Source organism: Harpegnathos saltator, unplaced genomic scaffold (genome assembly GCF_003227715.2).
Source record: "Harpegnathos saltator strain DR-91 unplaced genomic scaffold, Hsal_v8.6 scaffold386, whole genome shotgun sequence".
Classification (NCBI taxonomy): domain Eukaryota; kingdom Metazoa; phylum Arthropoda; class Insecta; order Hymenoptera; family Formicidae; genus Harpegnathos; species Harpegnathos saltator.
The window spans coordinates 172,741-195,226 of NW_020230190.1; the positions used below are offsets into that span (position 1 = coordinate 172,741).

Here is a 22,486-nt window from a genome sequence, read left to right on the forward strand (position 1 = left end):
GGAAAAAAAAAAAAGAAGAAGAGGGATCCCACCGTCGCGCCGTCGTTTTAAAGTTTCCGATCAGGAAAACGACAGAGCCCAGGTATTTTCAGCTGAGCGGCAGCTGGCTCTGCGTTACCTCCAGCTACCGGGTGCTGCACCTGGTGCTTTGACACTCGTTCCTATGCAAAAATCGTACCTGTCGTATCTCGAAGAGCCCGGCGTATGCGTTTCACGATGAGCGCTGAATTAAGGGAAAACGACCACGTGACCGCGTCTACCCGTCAGGTAGAGAAGAAGGACGGCGGGGGTGGAGCGCAATTCGTAAGTACGCCGAGGGCGATTGTTCCGGCTGCGATAACGGTTCGTGTCGCAGTTTATGCACAGACGATCCCAGACGTGAAATCAGGAGCCTCATTCATGGCTCCGTATCTCGCACTCACACCCACACATTCCAATCGCGCGAATGCGGGGAGCGGGAGGGAGAGGAAGAGGAGGAGGGAGAGAGATAGAGATAGATAGAGGAGAGAGAGAGAGAGAGAGAGAGAGAGAGAGAGAGAGAGAGAGAGAGAGAGAGAGAGAGAGCCGTACGTAAGCGCACGGCCATAAAAAGAGACAGAAATACCGGCTCGTCGACGACCATCCGGCAGACGGTCACGAAACGACTAGTTTAACCTCGAAAGCCGACCTGCCGGGTGTTAGAAGAACCCCGGATGATTGAGTCACACATGCACCGGCACGTTGCGTCGGAAAAATCTACGTTGGGCTAGGTCGCGCACGTTGTGCCGCCGAGCCGTTCATCGCGCTGATTATCAAAGGGACGAGAGGATGCGAGATAAAGGCGCGGTGTTGACGCTTTCGGAGTCACGTAAAAAAGAAAAAGAACGAAAGAGCGTCTCCGCACCACCACGTCGCCTGGTCTTTGTTGACGCAAAACCGCCGGTTAAGAATTAATAAATTCAATTCAGGTAGAACCGTCGAGCACGCGTCGGAAAAGCTTCCTTCTTCGATATTTAATTTTCGGAGATGCGCCAGCCTCGTCCGCCTCTTTGACGATGCATTCGCGCCGGCAGCATGAGAAGCTGCATCTTGGCGAGAAAAGTTACGGTAATTCGTTATTAATTAAACTGTGGTATCGCGCGGCGTGGTAATATTTCTCGTAACAGGTACGCGCTGTCGAACACGGCTCACTCGTGTGTGCGCCGCCGTATATTCTAAAGCCACGTCAGAGAGAATATATCGCGTTAATTTATTATTATTAAAGAGTGCCACTGCGGCGTGTAGTTAACTTCTTTTGTGAACGTGTGAAACGCTGTGAGATACGGCTCACTCGTGCGGCCGCGTTGCAAAGCCGCGCACGCGCGCGCGCGCACGTGTGTGTGTGTGTGTGTGCGTGTGCATCGTGAAAGACGGGATTAATTTATTATTATTAATCAGATAGTGGTAGCGTGCGCGCGCACGCTACAGAACTCTTCAGCAGCGCGGCGAAACGCTGCAGATTGCAACTCGCTCGCTGTGTGTGCTACATTGTGAAGCCGTGTTCCCAGCTGGTTCCTAAAATAAAGACCCGTATTGTCTATTTGCATCTATCGCGCGGTAGCTCCTCCTTTTTCTCCTCCTGCTCCTCCCCCTCTACCCCTTCTCCTCCTCCACTTTCTCGCGAACCGAATCGGAGGAGAGCGGTATATCAAATCCGCCTCTAATAATTCGCGAAACCGGGATGGAAACGGCGATATCGTAAAGTCATTGTGTGGAAACGTGGGTTGTGCACGGCATGCAATTATCACGACTCGACGGCCGCGTCTTAAAATAAGGCTCTGCCTGTTTACTCGCGTTCATCTCGCGATAGTCCTGTCCGCGTAAAGTGAGTACACACAATGGAACTATAGGTATTCCTTTTATTAATTAACAACGTCGTTGCACGGGCTTACGGTTGAAATATACACACACGCGAGTGCCTTATTGCGAAGTCGTGTCGTTGCAGGTAGACATTTAAATAAAGACTCGTTTTGTCCACTTGGGTCTATCACGACGGCGCGGCGGCGCTCTTCTATCGATTACGGACGTTATGCCGCAAACAGCGACCTATCACTCGCCGTAGTATTTGCATGAATGATAAAGCCACGGGTCCCCGGAAACGATAGAATCGCGCGTTTATCGCGGCGGAAACGGACGGCTGCGAGTTGTTCAACCTGGTTAACTTCGCCGACAGGAAGTACCGACGGATAACGAGATTGAAAAAAATTATGCAGTTGCGGCAGGTGTTAAGTCCATTCCTAGACGAAGCCGTTCAAACGACCGGGACAGATTTCACGGTGCCGCGCGACGTGACACACCGCAACATTCCCGCCAACCGCAAGCATCGCGAACTCCCGCCGTGTCCCGAGAGCGTACCGTCCCTTCGATGTCAACAATTAGCGCGATTAGCAAAACGTTAACGCACAACTCAACACGGACGTAAACTCCAAGAGCGCTACTCGGATCTGCGTGAAATCTCATCTCTGAGACTTGTTGCGTATTTCGTCGACTTTCATCGTACATGCCGATCGACTTGTGTCTTGGGGCCGCGCGCGTTTTCCCAAAATACCCAAAATTACATGTTCTCCCAGCTGGAGCTTGGCCTCTTCGCGGCAATGTTTGACGATTGCACCATAAGACCTCATCACGCTCAACGGCGCCTCCTCGGACGCGCGCGTATGACGCGCCCGTGATTTGCGTCGTACCGTGGAACGAACATTATATGACATGCACCTCCGTCGGGTGCATGCGCACCCGAATGCAGAGGTTAACCCGGTGCAAGTAGGTGCACATCGTGCGAGATATAACTCACTCGCTGCATCTTGCTCTGCCTCGCGCACCTCTCGCTTTATATCGCGCCTCTCGTCGATCCGCATCGCGCATGCATCCATCGCGACGACGTTGACGACGACGATAACATGACGCGCGCGATACGCGCGACGTGTCCGCGTTGCGCGCATACTTGGAAAGCGACGTACGCGATATGGTACGTCGCTACGTTCACCGTGGTCAGGTTTGGCCTGACCCATTTATTAAGTCGCGAACGGACGCAACACGGAAAACTGCGTCGACCTGAGGAGGACGCGCGCGCGAGCCGTCCTCTGTCGTGACTCGCGATTCCGCGTGTGTGCCAACGCGAAAGAATCGGTAAACCGTTTACCGCGAGATAGCTCGCGTAGTTGTCGCGCGCGCGCGCAGATAAGTATCATTCAGACGCCGGCTACGCCGCTAATCATTATCTGATCGATACGCGGTGCTTACGTGCCGCGAAGCATGCATATTAATTACGGAATCGCATTATGCGGGAATGTCCGACTGTTTACGTCGTCGTCGTCGTCGTCGCTGACGTCGCACGGTGATAGTGGTGGTGCGAAGGAAATGCCAGATAAAATGTATGGCCGATTGCAAAATCGCGATTGTTGAGTCATTTGCATTATTCAAAGTAGCATTATTGCAAAAAGAAAAAAGGAAAAGAAGAACAGATGACGGGACATATCACGGAATACAAAAGTGAACAATTGTACGATCACGCGCGGAGCTTAAGCGCCGGGTTCAAAGTGTGTCGTGCTAATTAGAAGAAAGGAAGAGGCGCGTATTAGTGTGTTTAATTCACAGTATATTCGTCGATCGCGCGTTACGAAAGCGACGACGTGCGTTCGACGTGCGAAATGTCATTCGCGTCAGGCGAGGGACTCGAGTTCCGAAGCTATTTTCAATAAACCGGTAAATAGTGCGCGCCGAAATAAATCGCTTTTATCTCGCGGTTGAAAATTTATTGCGATCGCCGGTTGCATGAACCGTACTGATTACGCAACAACGACAGGCTGTTTTAATCGGCTGATATCGTACCTGTAGCGATTAACGGATAAGCGCATATCTGATGTGATTTTGTGCGTTACGGCGAACTTCGGTGTCAAAGTTATACATTCCAACGGGGCAAGTTTGGGAAATAGTTTCTCTCTCTCTCTCTCTCTCTCTCTCTCTCTCTCTCTCTCTCTCTCTCTCTCCCCCCTCCCTCCCCCCATTCCTCCTTCTCTGTCACTCTCCGCCACGCCACACCACGTCGTAACTATGACGGCGGATTTATCGTGGCGCGAAACCCGCGTAATGACGTTATCAGATAACGCAGCATAAACAATGAATGATAAGTTGCATAATTCGGATCAACGTCAATACGCGCGTTCGGCCCGCTTCCATCGATTCTCGCTGCTGCATCGCGATTAGAAACGTATGAATAATGCAATGAAAAGTAATGATGCATGAGGAACGACATTATTACTTAATTAGGTATGTCGCGTACAATGTTGATTTTATTACGCTTGATACCGATTGTAATAATCCGTTTGCGCCTGTATGAGCGTGGAATGTTTATATGCGTGTGTGTGTGTGTGTGTGTGTGTGTGTGTGGTGTGCGACAGCAACGCCAACACCTCGCTTTTATTAACATGGCGTACGCTGTTTTATATCTCTTACACCATACACACCAAACAATATGCGACGTTACTTTCGGACGCTTTTTATATCGCCGATGACTACGGTGACAGCGAGCGACTCGATGTAGGAATGTAAAATGTGCACTCGAGAGATTTAATGATCCTTCTTTTGCGGGATATTCCCAGTTCGGTGAGCAGATATATTTGCTGTTGCGTACGGGATGCATCCGAGAAGGAAGTGACGGTCCTGCACTTGAAGAGACAAAAATCAGAGATACCGAATGAAACAATTGTTTTTGCACACGTTTTTATCTTCGATTTGTTTCTGCGCGCGCAGGGATCATCATCTTCTTCTCCTCTTTTGTTCTCTACGAACGAGAGACGTCCTATACACAGCGTAAAGGATCTCTAGCAATGCGAATTAACGCGAGTGGAAAGAATCTGATAATTAACAATCATCTTTCGATCATTGATGTATGCCTCAGGGATAAACGTGGACGTCGAAGATCGCAGCAGAGTCGAACGCAATTTAATCGATTCTCATTGCGGCGTCTCTCTGCCTTCTGCGAGTACACGATGGTAATCGACGTTTCTGCAAACGGACCGTAAGCGATTTCTCAAAGTACAAAGTTCAGATTTGACGTGAGTATACAAACGGCTGGGAATATTTCCGCGTGCTATGAATGAGATCGTAGCCGATCCAGAAGTGAAAGATACGGCACGACCCGAGGGACGCGGCGCGAGCGCGAGCAGCGACGTGGTGCAACGGTGATGAGCGTATGTAAACAAGAAGTCGAGCCGAAGCGCGGCATGCTTCGCGGTTATTTATAGAAACCGATTATTGTGCAACAAACGCGGCTTTACGTAACGTACGCGCGACGTATACCCCACCGCTCTGTCGGTCACTCGGCTGTACACAAAAGAACATACTTTCCTCGGCGTCTTCCTGCTTCTTTGTTCTACGATCGTTGTACTCGAACGCGAGACAAAAAATCTCACGCCGTACACAAACGGAGAGGCGCAAAAAAAATGACTTGGCATACGTCGTCGAGCCGAGGCGCGATGGCAGCGGCCCCGGTGTGGAACCGCTTTATCATTTTCACAGGACAATTTCGCGTTTCTGCGCCGTACAGCGAGACTCATGGCCAGTCCACTCGCCGTCCCCGATCGTCGCGAGCTGCGAGATTTGCACAACTCTTTGTGTCGATCGACGATTGCGTCGTCGCCATAAATATTGTGTAATTCGAATAACGTGCTGTGCTCCGTTTGTGAAAACCCAACGCAAGAGGGGAGTAACGAATTGAAGCGAGAGAGAGAGAGAGAGAGAGAGAGAGATCGACACACGCCGCCCGACAGTCCCGGGTTAGCGCGCCGTCCGAAAAATACCCCCTCCGCCGTCTGCATCCATCCGTATTAATTATCCCCGAGTGTGTGCGCAGCAGCACTCGTAAATCTCGCAGGCTCGCGGCGAGGAGAAAAACTGGCCGGAGAAAAATGCAGCGGATCACGCGAGGAATGAAATGCAGAAACGTACGGTAACAGGAGCAATGTCATAGCCGCACTCCGTCGCGAGAGAATGCATCCGCCGCGCGCGCGAGCGAGCCCGCACGCCATGCTTGTTTGGGCGTGAACGCGGACGGAGGAGCGCGCGGAGGAGACTTGCGAACGCCGGTCCGACGCAAAGCGGCGCGGCGCTACGCGTCCCTGCGTTTCCAGCGGAAAGCGGCTTTCGGGAAGCGGTGCGGCGCGGCGGTGGCGGTGGCGGTGGCGATGGCAGCGATGACGACGACGACAGCGACGATGGAGACAGAGACGGAGATAACGGTGGCGGCGACCGCCGCGACGAAGCGGCGTCACGATCACGCACACATCGGCCGCCAGCAGCCGGATATCGGACGGGCGCCGGCCGGCCGGCCGGCCGGCTTCAACAGCTGTACTCGCTCTCTTGCGCGGCTCGATATACACGCGCGTTTCGCGAGCTAGCAAGCCCGAACGGCGACGTCGATATACCACCGCCGCCGCCGTCGCCGCTGTCGTCGCCGCCCCGATGCCACGGCGGCAGCTACGTTACGCTCGCAAACAGGTTGAAGCGATAAGCGGGTCGGACACGACACTCTTTCAAGAGCCAATAAAGATCGTCCCTCCTTCTCGTTCTCTCTTTCTCTACTCTACTCTCTTCGTACGCGCAATGAGCGTGTATATGCATATAATCGCGCCATGTCAAACGCGAGCACACAGCGTGTACATGCACGTATATATATAGGTGCATGCATACATATATCGACACATGGCGGTACCCACCATCATCACTATCTCTGTCTCTCTCTCTCTCTCCCCCCCTCTCTCTCTCTTTCTCTCTCTACTTCTTCCGTTACTACTACGCGCGTGCTATTTTTTTACTCGCCCGGTATGATAGTCAGGATGAAGAGACTCACCCGCACAGTTCAGCCTCCTGCTGCTCAGTCACCTCGACAATTTCCTCGAGCAAAATCCGATCGTCACCACCAAACACTGACATATCTCGTTGGTCCGCGGCACGTCCGAGAGTCCCGTCGAGCGAATTTCACGTCCCCGACACAGCCGTCGTCGTGGGGCTGCGAGAAGACGACGGGGCTTCGCGTTGCTCTTCTCCGTGTAGTCCTCTCTCCTTGTCGCTCTCACTCTTTCTCGCCCGGCCGTTGGTTCGTTCGTTCGTTCGTTCGTCCGTCGGTTGGTTCGTTCGTTCGCTCGCCCGACCGCGCACTCCACCGGGGCGGAGGGAGGGGAAGGGGGGGGACAAACAACGCGCGTTTTATCAAACACACGTCTTCGTTTCGGTTATAATATACGTATACGTCGGTACACTCGCGTCGCGGCTCGCCACTTTCCCCGGCTAACGCCGTGTCTCGCGACGAAGCCCGCTTTTTTTCTTGCCTCAACCGACGCCGGTGGCACGCACTCGAGACTCGTCCACGAGACAGTCACACGCTCCGCGCGGCGCGCACACACAACGCCCGAACGCGTTTTGTAATGGCGATCTTTGGCGGGAAACAGCTGAGGGCCCCCACGACGCGCTGTGGATCACTCCGCCGCCGGCGTCAGGAGCGTCGCTACGCTATTCCGAGCTAGGGCGCTCAGCTGAGGGCCCTTATCTCCCTCTCCCTCTCTCTCTCTCTCTCTCTCTCTCTTCACAGTCTCACTGCACTTTTACTTCACTCACGTAACATACGGGACCGATCGACCGTCGGTCGACGATTGACTCGTCGTAATCGTAAACGATTCGTGCGATGTGCGAGCCTCCTCGTCGAAAGTCACATACGGGAAAATCTCTGTGATGTCGGACACTCGCGGCGAAAGTTACACGCACAGGAGGATATTCAAAGTTCCACCGCGTGATATCGAAAACGAACACGCGTCGAGTCTCGGCGCTTACTCACTGGCTTTACGGCGACTGTTCGTTGCCCGGAATGCCAGACCGACCTGGTTAAGACGCACGGATGCGGGACGATGTTGCTCGCAGTGTCGCTCCGTTCACGTACGCCGGTAGAAACATCGCGCGACGCGCGCGGCAAGTAGATCCTTCACACACGTCTACTCGTCGTCGAAGCAAGTCCGTGGGCGACCGCGTGCGAGGCACGCACGTTATATGGTATGTGCGTGCCGGGCGTGCACCATGTCCTTCGGCGGTTGACGAGCGCGTGCGACGATACTTTCGCGTTGAATTCAGCTCGCGGGAGACACTTGAAAGTCGCGTCCCGGAGCGCGGTACAGTCACGACGACTCACGACTCGACGCGACCAGGGGTGACGCGCGCCTCGCACTGCCCTGAACGGTGGCTCTTAGTCGGACCAATCCCTCGTCAGCTCATCTTCGTCATCGACTCGTTGTTCCGACTGTTTTCGCGGTCGGTGTCGTCATGGATCGTTCGTCCTCTCAGCGGAAACCGGTACGCGAATTCGCCCGTGCAGCCGCTCATCCACCGCGGGAAATATTCGGTCGCGCGATCGGGGACTACTTCGCGTCGCGTAGGTTTACGCTAGAGGAGTAACGCGGCCGCGCGGGAAACATCTGCCAGCTGGCTAAAGCCCCGCCCATAGAATACGCCAGTCTAGTAGACCCCCACTCTCCCCCCACCGTGAGCGTAGCGTATATACGTAGCAGACCATCTGTACGCTACGGTGAGCTACGGTCATCGGGTTTACACACAACGAACGTTCCCACCACCATCACCACCACTACTACTGCTGCTGCTGTTACTACTACTACTACTACTACTACTCCTCTACTACTACTACTACCACCACCAGCAGCACCACCACACCACTTCGTCGTCGTTGCGTCGGCGTGCGTCGCGTCGCGTCGCGTCGGTCGCTCGCTCGCTCGCTCGCTCGACGCGTCACGTTTACGAGGCGCCGGGCGATTCTGAATGCAAGCACAAAAGTAGACGAGCGAAACCGCCGTGTGTCAACGGCGTTGCTCGTCTCCTTGCACGACTCACGCCGCGCATTTCAGCGTACACGGGTTGTGTGTGTGTGTGAGTGTGCGCGTGTTACCTAATCTTACCTAATCTTACGTACGCCGGCGGCGTCTTTACTCGGCGCTATTTACACGGGAGAGACGCGACGCGAATAGCTCTCCGAATGTATAGATCGATACGCGAGTCTCGGACTCCTCCGTTGCGCCGTTACAATTAATAACCGCGAATCAGTGCGACATCCCGCGGGAAGAGGCCTTAATTGATTTTGCTCCGCTGATAATGCAATCTACCCTCTATGGACGGTGTGCGTTACCAGCGGAAGATACTCGCAATGGGGTCACGACAATCGATATTCGATACTTGCGCGATTCTTCATTCGAACATTTCAGACTCGGGGAGTCTTTGCTGCAAAATTATGCGAATACCCGTGCGGACGAATATTTTCGATTTCCCGATAATTTCCTGCCAGCCGTCAATTTGTAGTAATAGTGCAATTGGAGAACAATAATTCGTATTATCGACGATTCGCGCGTAACGTTAACGTGACATCCAATTTTACCAATAAAGATTCGAAGATTAACAATCACGAAAATATCTTTCATCTCATCCACGAATTATCACGCGATCTCTTGTCGCACATTGAATCTGCCATTTAAATTGGATATCAAGTTTTGATATTTTTATTGAAAATTATATTGCGACGTTATGAATCGAGTATGTGTTTCAATCTCGAGTTTGCGATCCGAGGAGACATACGTGGCTAAAATTAATGACATAGTTTCATAATGATTATAACAATTCCTGGCAAATGTCCATTTTATTTTCTTAACCCTCTATCGCCCACATCTTTTTCCATAGACTCGCGCGGAAACGTGGAATGTTACATTCTCTCGTAAGTCTAATGCCGCAATAAAAAAGGCGAGGCATATATGTAAATCGAGAAACTGATATGTAAAGTCACAATACGGCATAGAGGGGTAAGATGTAACGTAACTAATAAATATCTTTATATAACTATGCAGAGTATACTTTCAAACTTTTTATCATTATCTTCAAGGTAAACGAAAATATCTACATCATTACTCGTGTCTCTTGAAATGACTTTTTTATCATTACACTGTTTTCTTTAAATTTGCAATGTTTTGGAATTACTAGCGAACGCTGATAACTGAAGCGTAACGTAATTCCGCATTATATGTATTAAAATAATTATCGTAATCATATATATATATATATATATATAAGCTGAAACACATAAGCGCAATGCCACAATGTGAACTCTACAACGTAATCCGTATTGCTGCTTTGTACTTGTGATTGCGCGTAATTCTTATTTGATTAAAAAAAGAATATGTATATATGTATACGAGAAATTTAAACGAGTTGTAACAGAAATTTTACAGAAAATGGATCGAATATCGAATAATTCCCACTAGCGACTTATTAAAAATGCCGTGTGTTTTGTGTTGTGTGTTTTGAAACGCTGTTTCATGTAAAACGTAAATATATCTAATGAGCACGTAGTAAACTTGTAAACTGATTGTTATTACTGATATAACATTAAATTTCAACCATAATTTATCTGATCTTTCGCATATTCGTAATTCCAGATAGAAATAATATAATCAGCTAAATTAAGGTCGTGACTCAACTGATGACCAATTTAATATATAATGTATAATTGAGTTTAAATTTAATCAATTTAGTCAAATGAGTAACAATATGCGGTATATCTCAGAGCCCACATGTTCAAAGGAACATCCATGTCGTTGTTTGATTTTGGAGTACGTAGCTCGGAGAATGAATTGTGAACAAGGATCAGAATCTCTCAGGTGATTACGTTTGATGCACAAGTTGACGATGTCGAATATATAGAAATTTCATTTCTCACATGAATATTTCGTAACTAGAATTCTGTGATAATTCGCACACGAGAATTATACACACGAGAATATTGATAGACGATTATTCATTTACGCAATGCTATTTACTTAGTTTTGTTGGAAAAAGATGTGCTTTAACGCTGAGAATTATACAATATTGATAGACGATTATTCATTTACGCAATGCTATTAACTCAATTTTGTTGGAAAAAGAAAAAAAAAGATGCGAGATGAGGAACACATTCTTTAGAGAGATTCCAGACTGTTCGAATAAATAATATGAGTAACCGCGTTACTGCTGTAGTACTAAAATAATATTTAAGAGGCGAAGCCGTTTGCTTTAACTTTATCTGACTGCTTTGATTCGTCGTAGAGATGAAGCAATATATGGATACAATATATGCCGCGTACACGCATCAGCCACTCTACGATAGTGCTGCACCTTATAAGGCTCGTCATGGTCTGCAGAGAGAATGACTAAACCTAACATTACACTATATACGTATATATACAGCACATATATAACGTTCAAACTTCTCGTTTCTCTGGTTATATACAAATTCGAGTATGTATATATATATATATACACATATATATATACACACACACACATATATATATACATATATATATATACATATATATTACGATACAGAGTGAATTGATAGAGATTTATTAAAATAGACAGAATTATATCTCCCTGTAAAAAATGTATGCATAATTCACGAACAAGTTTAGTATTGATTGATATTGGATCGATAAAAAAAAATGTCCTTTGTACTTTGCGGTATTTTTTAATATATCTATATTAATTTACTCTGCGTACATGCGTAAAATACGAGCGCGGTCGAAATTTTACTGATGTTTCGTTTTATACAAGAAAACCAATCTTTATATCGCGTTTATCTGTAGGTGTGGCTGGTGCGTCCGTATTTTCAATGCGGTGCAACGTGACAGCATGGATTTACAAATAATGCCGTGTGGTTGGAAGAAAAACTTCGGTCAAAAAAAAAAAACATATTACAAAAAATATGTCACATATTTATGAATATGTATAAGTGCAATATACGTACATCGAGCTTCTCTTACACATGTATCAGGTATAAATATATATTTATATTTATTTATATATATATATTATATATAAAATGTATGACATCACATATTGTGAAAAAATGTTAATTTCAAATCTCTTCTACCATATTCTATGGACACTATATAAAAAATTAGATGCTGTCATGACTGCTCTTATAGATGAATCCATTCTGGAATGCAGTTTTACATTAGACTTGCAACATATGTTCCGTATGCACAACAAAAATCAAAGATTTGTATCAGTAAAATGATATCTTCCTCGTTACTGACAATTACTAGAATAATTGATAAGATTCAATAACATACATTGTGAAAGTTGCATTTGGATTGCATAATCTGGTAAATTGACAAATGCAACATATAAAATATTTTTTTATATTCAATTTATGCGTTTTACGGCATTAATATCTAAATACGCAAAAAAAATTATATAGATTTAAAGTAAAACGCATTGTATATTTAACAATAAATAACAAAAATTGATGCTCAACTATTCGCACTGCTACCAATTTACATGTGTTACAAAAAAAAAGATCAATTTCTATTTCAGATCTTTCTATTCTTAGAGAAAAAATGTAGATTTTGAAGTGTATTATTATTATCCTTCCGAGATTCTCTAATAAATTATTTTATCATGATCCATAAAGTACTTTTTTTATTAAATATTTTGTAAAGACCATCAAACGGAGGCAATAAATCCATAATTAAATAAATGTTGCTCTCCAGAATGAAATAATCTCTTTTGAACTCATAGTGATCATACGGCATCTAAATTTTACGCGATCATTTTTAGACTATAAAGAAACTACATATAAACATTTTCCTTTTCAGTACATTAGTCAAATATGTAACAAATAACGTATGCAATCATAATGAGATGGGATGATTTCAACTGTCATTACTTCACATGCCTTACCTGTAAATCCATGTTTAATTTGTGTGTAATGAGATGAAACTTAGGTTCATACAGCTAACTATATGTATACTAGTTTTGTTATAATAATTTTTTCAATCCTAATTTCAACCTTTCCTGAGCTGGATTCACTTTGATTTTTAACTGCTGAATTAAATCGTAAATCTTTAAAGACGGTCCAACTTTAAAGCCCGTCAGGTCTATTATTTGGTCCTTAGTCAAAGTCAATAATGTTTTTCCATCTATTTTACGTTTGCTGAAGTTATCGCAGTACGTCGTACAGTCATTGACACGAAGAAATTGTGCAACGTCAAAGACATTCCACTCAGATGGCACTAGGTCACCACATTCTGAACTTTTATGCACAACATCTGCTAGCCTTGGTATATATTTACTACTCGCCGAAGTAACCTATAAAGACAAATTTGGAAATTAATTCGTCAACTATCGACATTAATCTAAGTCTGTAACGAGATTAAACTGTGCTTCAAATTACTCACGTTAATGTACGATGTGGCGGTCCTTTCTCTGGGAGGTGGTGGATTTTGCACCTCGCTTTGGGTGTCGTTCAAAGCTTGACCTTGCCCAGTAGTTGGACTAGGTAAGGTTTGGTCAGGTCCAGCTGGTTCTTCCGCCGTTTCCGGTTCTCTGCTTCCCTGTTCCGGTAGACTCTCTAAGTCGCGTTCTCTCTCGATCTTCGTGCCTTGAGCAGGTTCCAATTCTCGCTCGCGTTCACGAGCCACATTAATACGTTCACTCTGACGAGGTAGTATATTTTTGGCGCAAGACATTTTGCCTCTCTTCATTTTTCTCTTAGCTTTACGTTTAAGGCCTCTCGGTGATTTTACTGCAGAAATGCGTTCATTTTTAAGAAGGCACACATAAAAATAACGAGCAAATAAATGTGTATACATGGATGCTTACCAGTAGGACTAGTGTTTTTAGTGAGTACACGTGGCCCTTCCAATTTATGGTCGACTAAGTCGCACCATCCAACGGGATAAATATCAGGGCTCTGACAATCTAACCACTGATCATATTCGTCCTCCCAACCGTCGAAGTGTACTCGTAGCAACCTGCCAATCACCCTAGTAATAGTAGCAACGCAAACTAATCTAGGATCCATCAAATCGGCTGCCTCGAGTCTCATTCCCTCTATAAATCCATGCTGGGGAATTTCCTACGATATATACGAAATATATAAAAGTAGAAATATATAATACGCTAAACAACGTGCTATAAGAGTCGACAAAACAGCTGTGTCAAGGTATAGACGTAACGAAATCATACCCGATTGAATAATTGCACAGGAGCGGGCACGGTTTCAGTCTCCACGAGATATGCGTCCCACGTGAATGTGGTAGAATCGTAACCTTTTGGCGGTGTTAACGGTAAACCATGCTGGGAACAGAAACCGACTGGAAAGATACAGGGTGAGCATGAGTTGTAGCAAAACCAATCGGCACCACTGGCGTCTTCATCGTAGCTGTCGATGCGTATCATGATGTAATCTTCCTTCAAAACTTGCATGACCGTTGCCGCACATATGGCTGAAAGATTGAGTGGATCGATCGCTTCTATCTTCATTCCCTCCTTAAATGCGTATCCCAGATGCAGGTGATGATTCTTTGGCACATGAAAGAGATTCTCCGTCGCGTCATCCTCGGACAATTTCGATTTGGCGACGCGTTCCAAGTACTCGGGGTAAGCATCTAACGTTTGCCCCACTTTCTTGGCCCAACCGACGGGATGTATGAGAGGAGAGTCCTCGTGGCACCAAAATCCATTATCTTCCGGAGATGAATCGTAGTATCTTACATGCAAACGTTTGCCGACGATTTTCTGTATCGTCGCCACTTTCACCTGCGAGATTCTGTTCTTGTCCACTACCTCCAAATGAAGCCCGCATCTGAAGCGGGATTTCATACTGTCGTTCACCTTATTATAAAAAGTAGTCGGCAATGTTCTCGCACCGGTTAATCGTCTCATCAGGAAATCCTTCCAGTCTTTGTACTTGTTTGCGATCGCTGCACAAATGAATTTCGTATGTCAGGCTTACTCACGCGCAATTTTATGACTTTCTTCAATATGTTCTTTTCAATAGTGCTTAAACATTTTGTTAGAAATAATTTCGATTACGTACAGTTAGGTGGAATAAGAGGTTTTCCAATTGTAGCACACCAACCAACGGGATGAATGTCATTAGAACAAAGAGACACCCAAAAATCTTTGTCTGGATTGTGTCCAAAGCCCTCGTACCTTAATAAAGCTCTATATCCGCATATGCGTAATACAGTTGCTACCCAAAAGGAATCCGGGAAAGCTTCACATACTTCATCACAATCGGTATTCTCTACCTCTACCTTCATACCTACTGTAATGTTATCCCATATTTCTGATATAGGAACCTAAAATCAAGAATTTGCAACATAATACAAATATATAAACATAGCAAAAATGTGTAGATAATAATCATATGTTTAAGAAGAATTGCTATGTGTAAACAAATGTTAAAATATACATGATAAAAAAAAAGATTTTTCGCAAAAACTCACATGCTTGAAACAAGAAACTGGTGCAGCACAAAATCCAGGCTCTGTAAGTTGTGAAGTCCAATCATAGGAGCCAACCATATCAGCTGTTCTCTTTCTCCTGACTGGTAAATCTTCTGGCATTACTGGCTGTAATTTAACTTTGTCCTTTTCTGATTCAACGAATTCCTTGGTATCTACCTCTGCCTTTACAACCACCTAAAAAGTTATTTTGTTACATCTTGTCATAGACTTGTTGTTTAGGATGGATCAAACTTTTATCTTACATCCATTGGAACTTTAGTTTCATTGGAGGGCACTTGGTGCGTAGATACCACTTGATCCACTGAATGAGATGGACTATATGTCGAATCGGCAGTAGGAGCTATATGTTCCGAGGAACGTGCACATGCCCTGCTGCAAAATCTACGCTCCTTTGTGTAAAAGGCATGTTTAACACCAATGGCACCACATTTTTCGCAAACAGCTGTGTGGTAGATGTCAACATTACATTCAATTTCAAGAAACAGTTTGCATATAAATGTTCTATCTTTTACATCTTATTTACGATACAATTATACTCACCTATACCATCTTTACGAATAGGGATAAAATTCAGATCTGTATGAGGTTGATAAGCAATTGGTGTTTTCAACACAAGTCCAGGATGTTTTATAGGTTTTATTTTTCGGTTGCGACTATCTTGAGTAGTTTGAGTCGCTGCATTGTTCACTTGCTCACGTTCTTCATCGCCAATATAGTCGTCTAGAGTTAGATACTCACTTCTTTCTTGTCTTTCAGATTGTGAGTCATAGTCCTGTATATAGCAATATATGTATATTAATATATTGTTTGTGTACACGACAAAAATAACATGTAAAAATATCAATATTAAAAACTAATTATAATAATAACAACTAATAATAGCTAATAATAATAAAAATATAAGTACAGAAGTTAAACAACAATATAGCTTCTTTTTCTTTGGTTTAAAGAAAAAAGAACTCAACATACTTGCTGTATTTCATTGGCATCTGCAGCTTCCATTGTTTCATCAGGTTCAGAACACTCGTTTGAAAACTGTTGGGGTATATAGCGTACCATGGTAGTAGGTGTAATATGATTTCTAATATCTTCATACGGATGTGAACCATGTGAATAAAAGGAACCGTCAGTTTGACTAGGTTCCAGCATAGCGAGTTCATGAGTAGTTTCTCTGTGTACCATAACATCTCCCATCCATATCATCCCTAGGTCGGAAAACCCAGAGATGGAAGTATACACTGTATTCATAGAAACATCCATTCCTATATTCACATAATTGACCAATTGTTACTTTTAAATCCAATAAGTTAGTGCAAAAATATTCTAAAGGTAGTTATTCATCTGTGCGATATAAAATCGCACATGAAATCTGAGACGAGTGAGCCAAATCTCAAAATCATTCGATTTCCATTTGCATGCTGCAATAGATATTAAAAGTACAAATTATAATTATAACGAATGCAACGTTCGCATGATACATGACTGCAAAACAGACGTAGAATGTACAGAATTCGCAGTGGGTACACTGCTATCGCGTTTTTTTACATAAATATCTCGGTATCATTTGTACCAAAAAGCGACGCCAGAATATATCTCGGAAGAACGGAACCTCTATTTAACCTGCCCTAACGTTCCTCCTCTTACATAAATCACAGCTGGTCGACATATTCGATCGTATGAATAAACGCGAGAATTCGGCCGAAGAATAATAGCCGTGGACATAAAATCGGTTGAGCGAGAGTGAAATATGCCGCATGCGAAACAAGTGCGTTACCATTAGAGGCTTGCATGTCCATGACAAAGAGTCGTTCGTTGCTTCCCTCGACGTTTTTAACCGGTATTACCGTAGTCTGCACTCCTGGCAAAGCACTTGTCCCATCTCGACAAATGTATGATGCATTGCTACCAAAGCTTCCGCTTTTCATCTAATTGAAATCACTACAAATCTCTTATTTTTTGCAACATTCTAAACAATAGGGCAAAACATTCGGCGGTAGGCCGTTCGCTTGGCCCCCCTATTTTCATCTTACTTACCAGGACTGGCAATCGAGAAGAGCGGTCTACAGAGCAGGTTCACCAACCAAAGGCGATATAAACGCTCACCTCGTATGGATTCGTATCAGCAGAGAGGAAGCTGAGAGCGACCAACACGGCGTTTTCGGCGACACCGATTTTTCGCACTGGGAATGGGCGCTATCAGCATCCATTTTGAGAGGGGAACTACAATGCTACATCCACTTTTAGGTCTCGACGGTAAAACCTGCATCTGGTGACTGTCCGTGCAACATCCATTTTCAGGCGGTTTATGTCCGTGCTACAACCATAATAGCGTACTTGACAAGCACGGTGTCGCGCATTGTTATGCATTTGTAACATGAATTAACATGTTAACATGCACAAAAAAAATAAGAATTGAGATTGTATATGATTAATATCATGAAGATTATATACGATTTATATCGATATATAAATATATGATAATAAGATAATATTTTGTGTGTACCTAAAATAATTTTTCTAAAATATTTCAGCGTTACGTTAGTATTTATCTATACTCTGGCAGGCGTTTTTTAGCGCAGTTGTGTCCGTGTGCATGTGTTGCATTGAAAGTATGCGTGACGTACGTGTGCGTACATGCACACACACACACACACACGTCATACGCAACAGATAGAATCTCAGGGTATATGCTTAACCATTTTCAATTGCCGTGCGTTTCTATATAAGAATCTAGTCGGCACACACGCGCAGAGAAACTGCTCCCGTCTATCCGTCTGAAGTCCCGCCCTCCGCTCGGCTTGTTTTGACGAGCCAAGCGAAAGAGAGAGAGAGAGAGAATATGTTCTCACCATCTCGCTCTGATTCGCAACGTTGCCGAGATTGTGCATCCCGACACACGGCCGAGACTGACGTTTCACTCTCGGCGTGAATCCAACGAGATGATCAATAGCAATCGATTTCGACTAAACTCGTTGTGTCGATAGATTTGCATGACAAATTAACATTGCACTTAAAGATACGGCGTAGCATTGAAGCGTTTGCAAGAAAGTCGCGATTGAAAATCGCGACTTTCTTGCAATTGAAAATCGCCATTTAAGGCAAAATGTAGGTTTGAGAGGACTATATTTTGGTGCCAGACCGAGGCCTGTATCTCTAACCGTTTAGGAGATATCGAAGGTTAAAGTTTTCCAACATTTCTCCGTCGATATCCAGCCTTCATCCGTCGATATCTCCGCTTCTACTGGGAGTAGAGAGTCGTCCATGTAGTCCAAAATGTAGGGTTTTGAAAGGGCTTTAATTTGGTACCTGTCCGAGGCCTGTATTTCTAACCGTTTAGGAGATATCGAAGGTTAAAGTTTTCCAACCTTTCTCCGTCGATATCCAGCCTTCATCCGTCGATATCTCCGCTTCTACTGGGAGTAGAGAGTCGTCCATGTAGTCCAAAATGTAGTGTTTTGAAAGGGCTTTAATTTGGTACCTCTCCGAAGCCTGTATCTCTAACCGTTTAGGAGATATCGAAGGTTGAAGATTTCCAACCTTTCTCCGTCGATATCACCGCTTCTACTGGGAGTAGAGAGTCGTACATGTAGTCCAAAATGTAGGGTTTTGAAAGGGCTTTAATTTGGTACCAGTCCGAAGCCTGTATCTCTAACCGTTTAGGAGATATCGAAGGTTAAAGTTTTCCAACCTTTCTCCGTCGATATCCAGCCTTCATCCGTCGATATCTCCGCTTCTACTGGGAGTAGAGGGTCGTCCATGTAGTCCAAAATGTAGTGTTTTGAAAGGGCTTTAATTTGGTACCTGTCCGAAGCCTGTATCTCTAACCGTTTAGGAGATATCGAAGGTTAAAGTTTTTCCAACCTTCTCCGTCGATATCTCCGCTTCTACTGGGAGTAGAGGGTCGTCATTGTAGTCCAAAATGTAGGGTTTTGAAAGGGCTTTAATTTGGTACCTGTCCGAAGTCTCTATCTCTAACCGTTTAGGAGATATCGAAGTTTAAAAATTTCCAACCTTTCACCGTCGATATCCAGCCTTCATCCGTCGATATCTCCGCTTCTACTGGGAGTAGAGAGTCGTCCATGTAGTCCAAAATGAAGGGTTTTGAAAGGGCTTTAATTTGGTACCTGTCCGAAGCCTGTATCTCTAACCATTTAGGAGATATCGAAGGTTGAAGATTTCCAACCTTTCTCCGTCGATATCTCCGCTTCTACTGGGAGTAGAGAGTCGTACATGTAGTCCAAAATGTAGGGTTTTGAAAGGGCTTTAATTTGGTACCAGTCCGAAGCCTGTATCTCTAACCGTTTAGGAGATATCGAAGGTTAAAGTTTTCCAACCTTTCTCCGTCGATATCCAGCCTTCATCCGTCGATATCTCCGCTTCTACTGGGAGTAGAGGGTCGTCCATGTAGTCCAAAATGTAGGGTTTTGAAAGGGCTTTAATTTGGTACCAGTCCGAAGCCTGTATCTCTAACCGTTTAGGAGATATCGAAGGTTAAAGTTTTCCAACCTTTCTCCGTCGATATCCAGCCTTCATCCGTCGATATCTCCGCTTCTACTGGGAGTAGAGGGTCGTTCATGTAGTCCAAAATGTAGGGTTTTGAACGGGCTTTAATTTGGTACCTGTCCGAAGCCTGTATCTCTAACCGTTTAGGAGATATCGAAGTTTAAAGATTTCTAACCTTTCTCCGTCGATATCCAGCCTTCATCCGTCGATATCTCCGCTTCTACTGGGAGTAGAGAGTCGTCCATGTAGTCCAAAATGTAGGGTTTTGAAAGGGCTTTAATTTGGTACCTGTCCGAAGCCTGTATCTCTAACCGTTTAGGAGATATCGAAGGTTGAAGATTTCCAACCTTTCTCCGTCGATATCTCCGCTTCTACTGGGAGTAGAGGGTCGTTCATGTAGTCCAAAATGTAGGGTTTTGAACGGGCTTTAATTTGGTACCTGTCCGAAGCCTGTATCTCTAACCGTTTAGGAGATATCGAAGTTTAAAGTTTTCCTACCTTTCTCCGTCGATATCCAGCCTTCATCCGTCGATATCTCCGCTTCTACTGGGAGTAGAGGGTCGTTCATGTAGTCCAAAATGTAGGGTTTTGAACGGGCTTTAATTTGGTACCTGTCCGAAGCCTGTATCTCTAACCGTTTAGGAGATATCGAAGTTTAAAGATTTCTAACCTTTCTCCGTCGATATCCAGCCTTCATCCGTCGATATCTCCGCTTCTACTGGGAGTAGAGAGTCGTCCATGTAGTCCAAAATGTAGGGTTTTGAAAGGGCTTTAATTTGGTACCTGTCCGAAGCCTGTATCTCTAACCGTTTAGGAGATATCGAAGTTTAAAGTTTTCCAACCTTTCTCCGTCGATATCCAGCCTTCATCCGTCGATATCTCAGCTTCTACTGGGAGTAGAGGGTCGTTCATGTAGTCCAAAATGTAGGGTTTTGAACGGGCTTTAATTTGGTACCTGTCCGAAGCCTGTATCTCTAACCGTTTAGGAGATATCGAAGGTTGAAGATTTCCAACCTTTCTCCGTCGATATCTCCGCTTCTACTGGGAGTAGAGAGTCGTCCATGTAGTCCAAAATGTAGGGTTTTGAAAGGGCTTTAATTTGGTACCAGTCCGAAGCCTGTATCTCTAACCGTTTAGGAGATATCGAAGGTTAAGTTTTCCAACCTTTCTCCGTCGATATCCAGCCTTCATCCGTCGATATTTCCGCTTCTACTGGGAGTAGAGGGTCGTTCATGTAGTCCAAAATGTAGGGTTTTGAACGGTCTTTAATTTGGTACCTGTCCGAAGCCTGCATCTCTAACCGTTTAGGAGATATCGAAGTTTAAAGATTTCTAACCTTTCTCCGTCGATATCCAGCCTTCATCCGTCGATATCTCCACTTCTACTGGGAGTAGAGAGTCGTCCATGTAGTCCAAAATGTTGGGTTTTGAAAGGGCTTTAATTTGGTACCTGTCCGAAGCCTGTATCTCTAACCGTTTAAGAGATATCGAAGGTTGAAGATTTCCAACCTTTCTCCGTCGATATCTCCGCTTCTACTGGGAGTAGAGAGTCGTCCATGTAGTCCAAAATGTAGGGTTTTGAAAGGGCTTTAATTTGGTACCAGTCCGAAGCCTGTATCTCTAACCGTTTAGGAGATATCGAAGGTTAAAGTTTTCCAACCTTTCTCCGTCGATATCCAGCCTTCATCCGTCGATATCTCCGCTTCTACTGGGAGTAGAGGGTCGTTCATGTAGTCCAAAATGTAGGGTTTTGAACGGGCTTTTAATTTGGTACCTGTCCGAAGCCTGTATCTCTAACCGTTTAGGAGATATCGAAGTTTAAAAATTTCTAACCTTTCTCCGTCGATATCCAGCCTTCATCCGTCGATATCTCCGCTTCTACTGGGAGTAGAGAGTCGTCCATGTAGTCCAAAATGTAGGGTTTTGAAAGGGCTTTAATTTGGTACCTGTCCGAAGCCTGTATCTCTAACCGTTTAGGAGATATCGAAGGTTAAAGTTTTCCGTCGATATCCAGCCTTCATCCGTCGATATCTCCGCTTCTATTGGGAGTAGAGGGTCGTCATTGTAGTCCAAAATGTAGGGTTTTGAAAGGGCTTTAATTTGGTACCTGTCCGAAGCCTGTATCTCTAACCGTTTAGGAGATATCGAAGGTTAAAGTTTTCTAACCTTTCTCCGTCGATATCCAGCCTTCATCCGTCGATATCTCCGCTTCTATTGGGAGTAGAGGGTCGTCATTGTAGTCCAAAATGTAGGGTTTTGAAAGGGCTTTAATTTGGTACCTGTCCGAAGCCTGTATCTCTAACCGTTTAGGAGATATCGAAGGTTAAAGTTTTCTAACCTTTCTCCGTCGATATCCAGCCTTCATCCGTCGATATCTCCGCTTCTATTGGGAGTAGAGGGTCGTCATTGTAGTCCAAAATGTAGGGTTTTGAAAGGGCTTTAATTTGGTACCTGTCCGAAGCCTGTATCTCTAACCGTTTAGGAGATATCGAAGGTTAAAGTTTTCTAACCTTTCTCCGTCGATATCCAGCCTTCATCCGTCGATATCTCCGCTTCTATTGGGAGTAGAGGGTCGTCATTGTAGTCCAAAATGTAGGGTTTTGAAAGGGCTTTAATTTGGTACCTGTCCGA

General features: G+C 45.0%; 2 protein-coding genes across 6 annotated transcripts in view; both read right to left on the bottom strand.

The window, feature by feature from the left end:
* Positions 1 to 8,661, bottom strand: part of crp (transcription factor cropped) — a 154,386-nt gene extending 145,725 nt beyond the window's left edge. For 2 of the 3 annotated variants that reach the window (XM_025300853.1, XM_011140151.3), the window contains exon 1: positions 6,866 to 8,661. In XM_025300853.1, coding sequence (XP_025156638.1) covers positions 6,866 to 6,948 — 83 coding nt within the window. In that variant the 5' untranslated portion in view covers positions 6,949 to 8,661. Of the gene's footprint in view, positions 1 to 5,964; positions 6,763 to 6,865 lie in introns of those variants that run through there. The other variant, XM_025300854.1, reaches the window with a different exon arrangement.
* A 3,846-nt stretch (positions 8,662 to 12,507) lies between these two features.
* LOC105182602 (polycomb protein Sfmbt) lies at positions 12,508 to 17,500 on the bottom strand. Of its 3 annotated transcripts, none has more exons than XM_011140147.3 (11): positions 17,388 to 17,500; positions 17,128 to 17,291; positions 16,323 to 16,615; positions 15,894 to 16,125; positions 15,596 to 15,795; positions 15,333 to 15,527; positions 14,921 to 15,185; positions 14,068 to 14,804; positions 13,702 to 13,957; positions 13,278 to 13,624; positions 12,508 to 13,188 (listed from the first exon to the last, which is right to left on the bottom strand). In XM_011140147.3, exons 2-11 carry the CDS (start codon positions 17,276 to 17,278, stop codon positions 12,859 to 12,861), a joined length of 3,006 nt encoding a protein of 1,001 aa, XP_011138449.1. In that variant the 5' UTR covers positions 17,279 to 17,291; positions 17,388 to 17,500; the 3' UTR covers positions 12,508 to 12,858. The 3 variants fall into 3 exon arrangements, with proteins under 3 accessions (XP_011138449.1, XP_025156640.1, XP_011138450.1); XM_025300855.1 differs by having other exon boundaries at positions 17,128 to 17,278; positions 17,388 to 17,476; XM_011140148.3 differs by lacking the exon at positions 17,388 to 17,500 and having other exon boundaries at positions 16,323 to 16,591; positions 17,128 to 17,374.
* Positions 17,501 to 22,486: the final 4,986 nt, after the last annotated feature.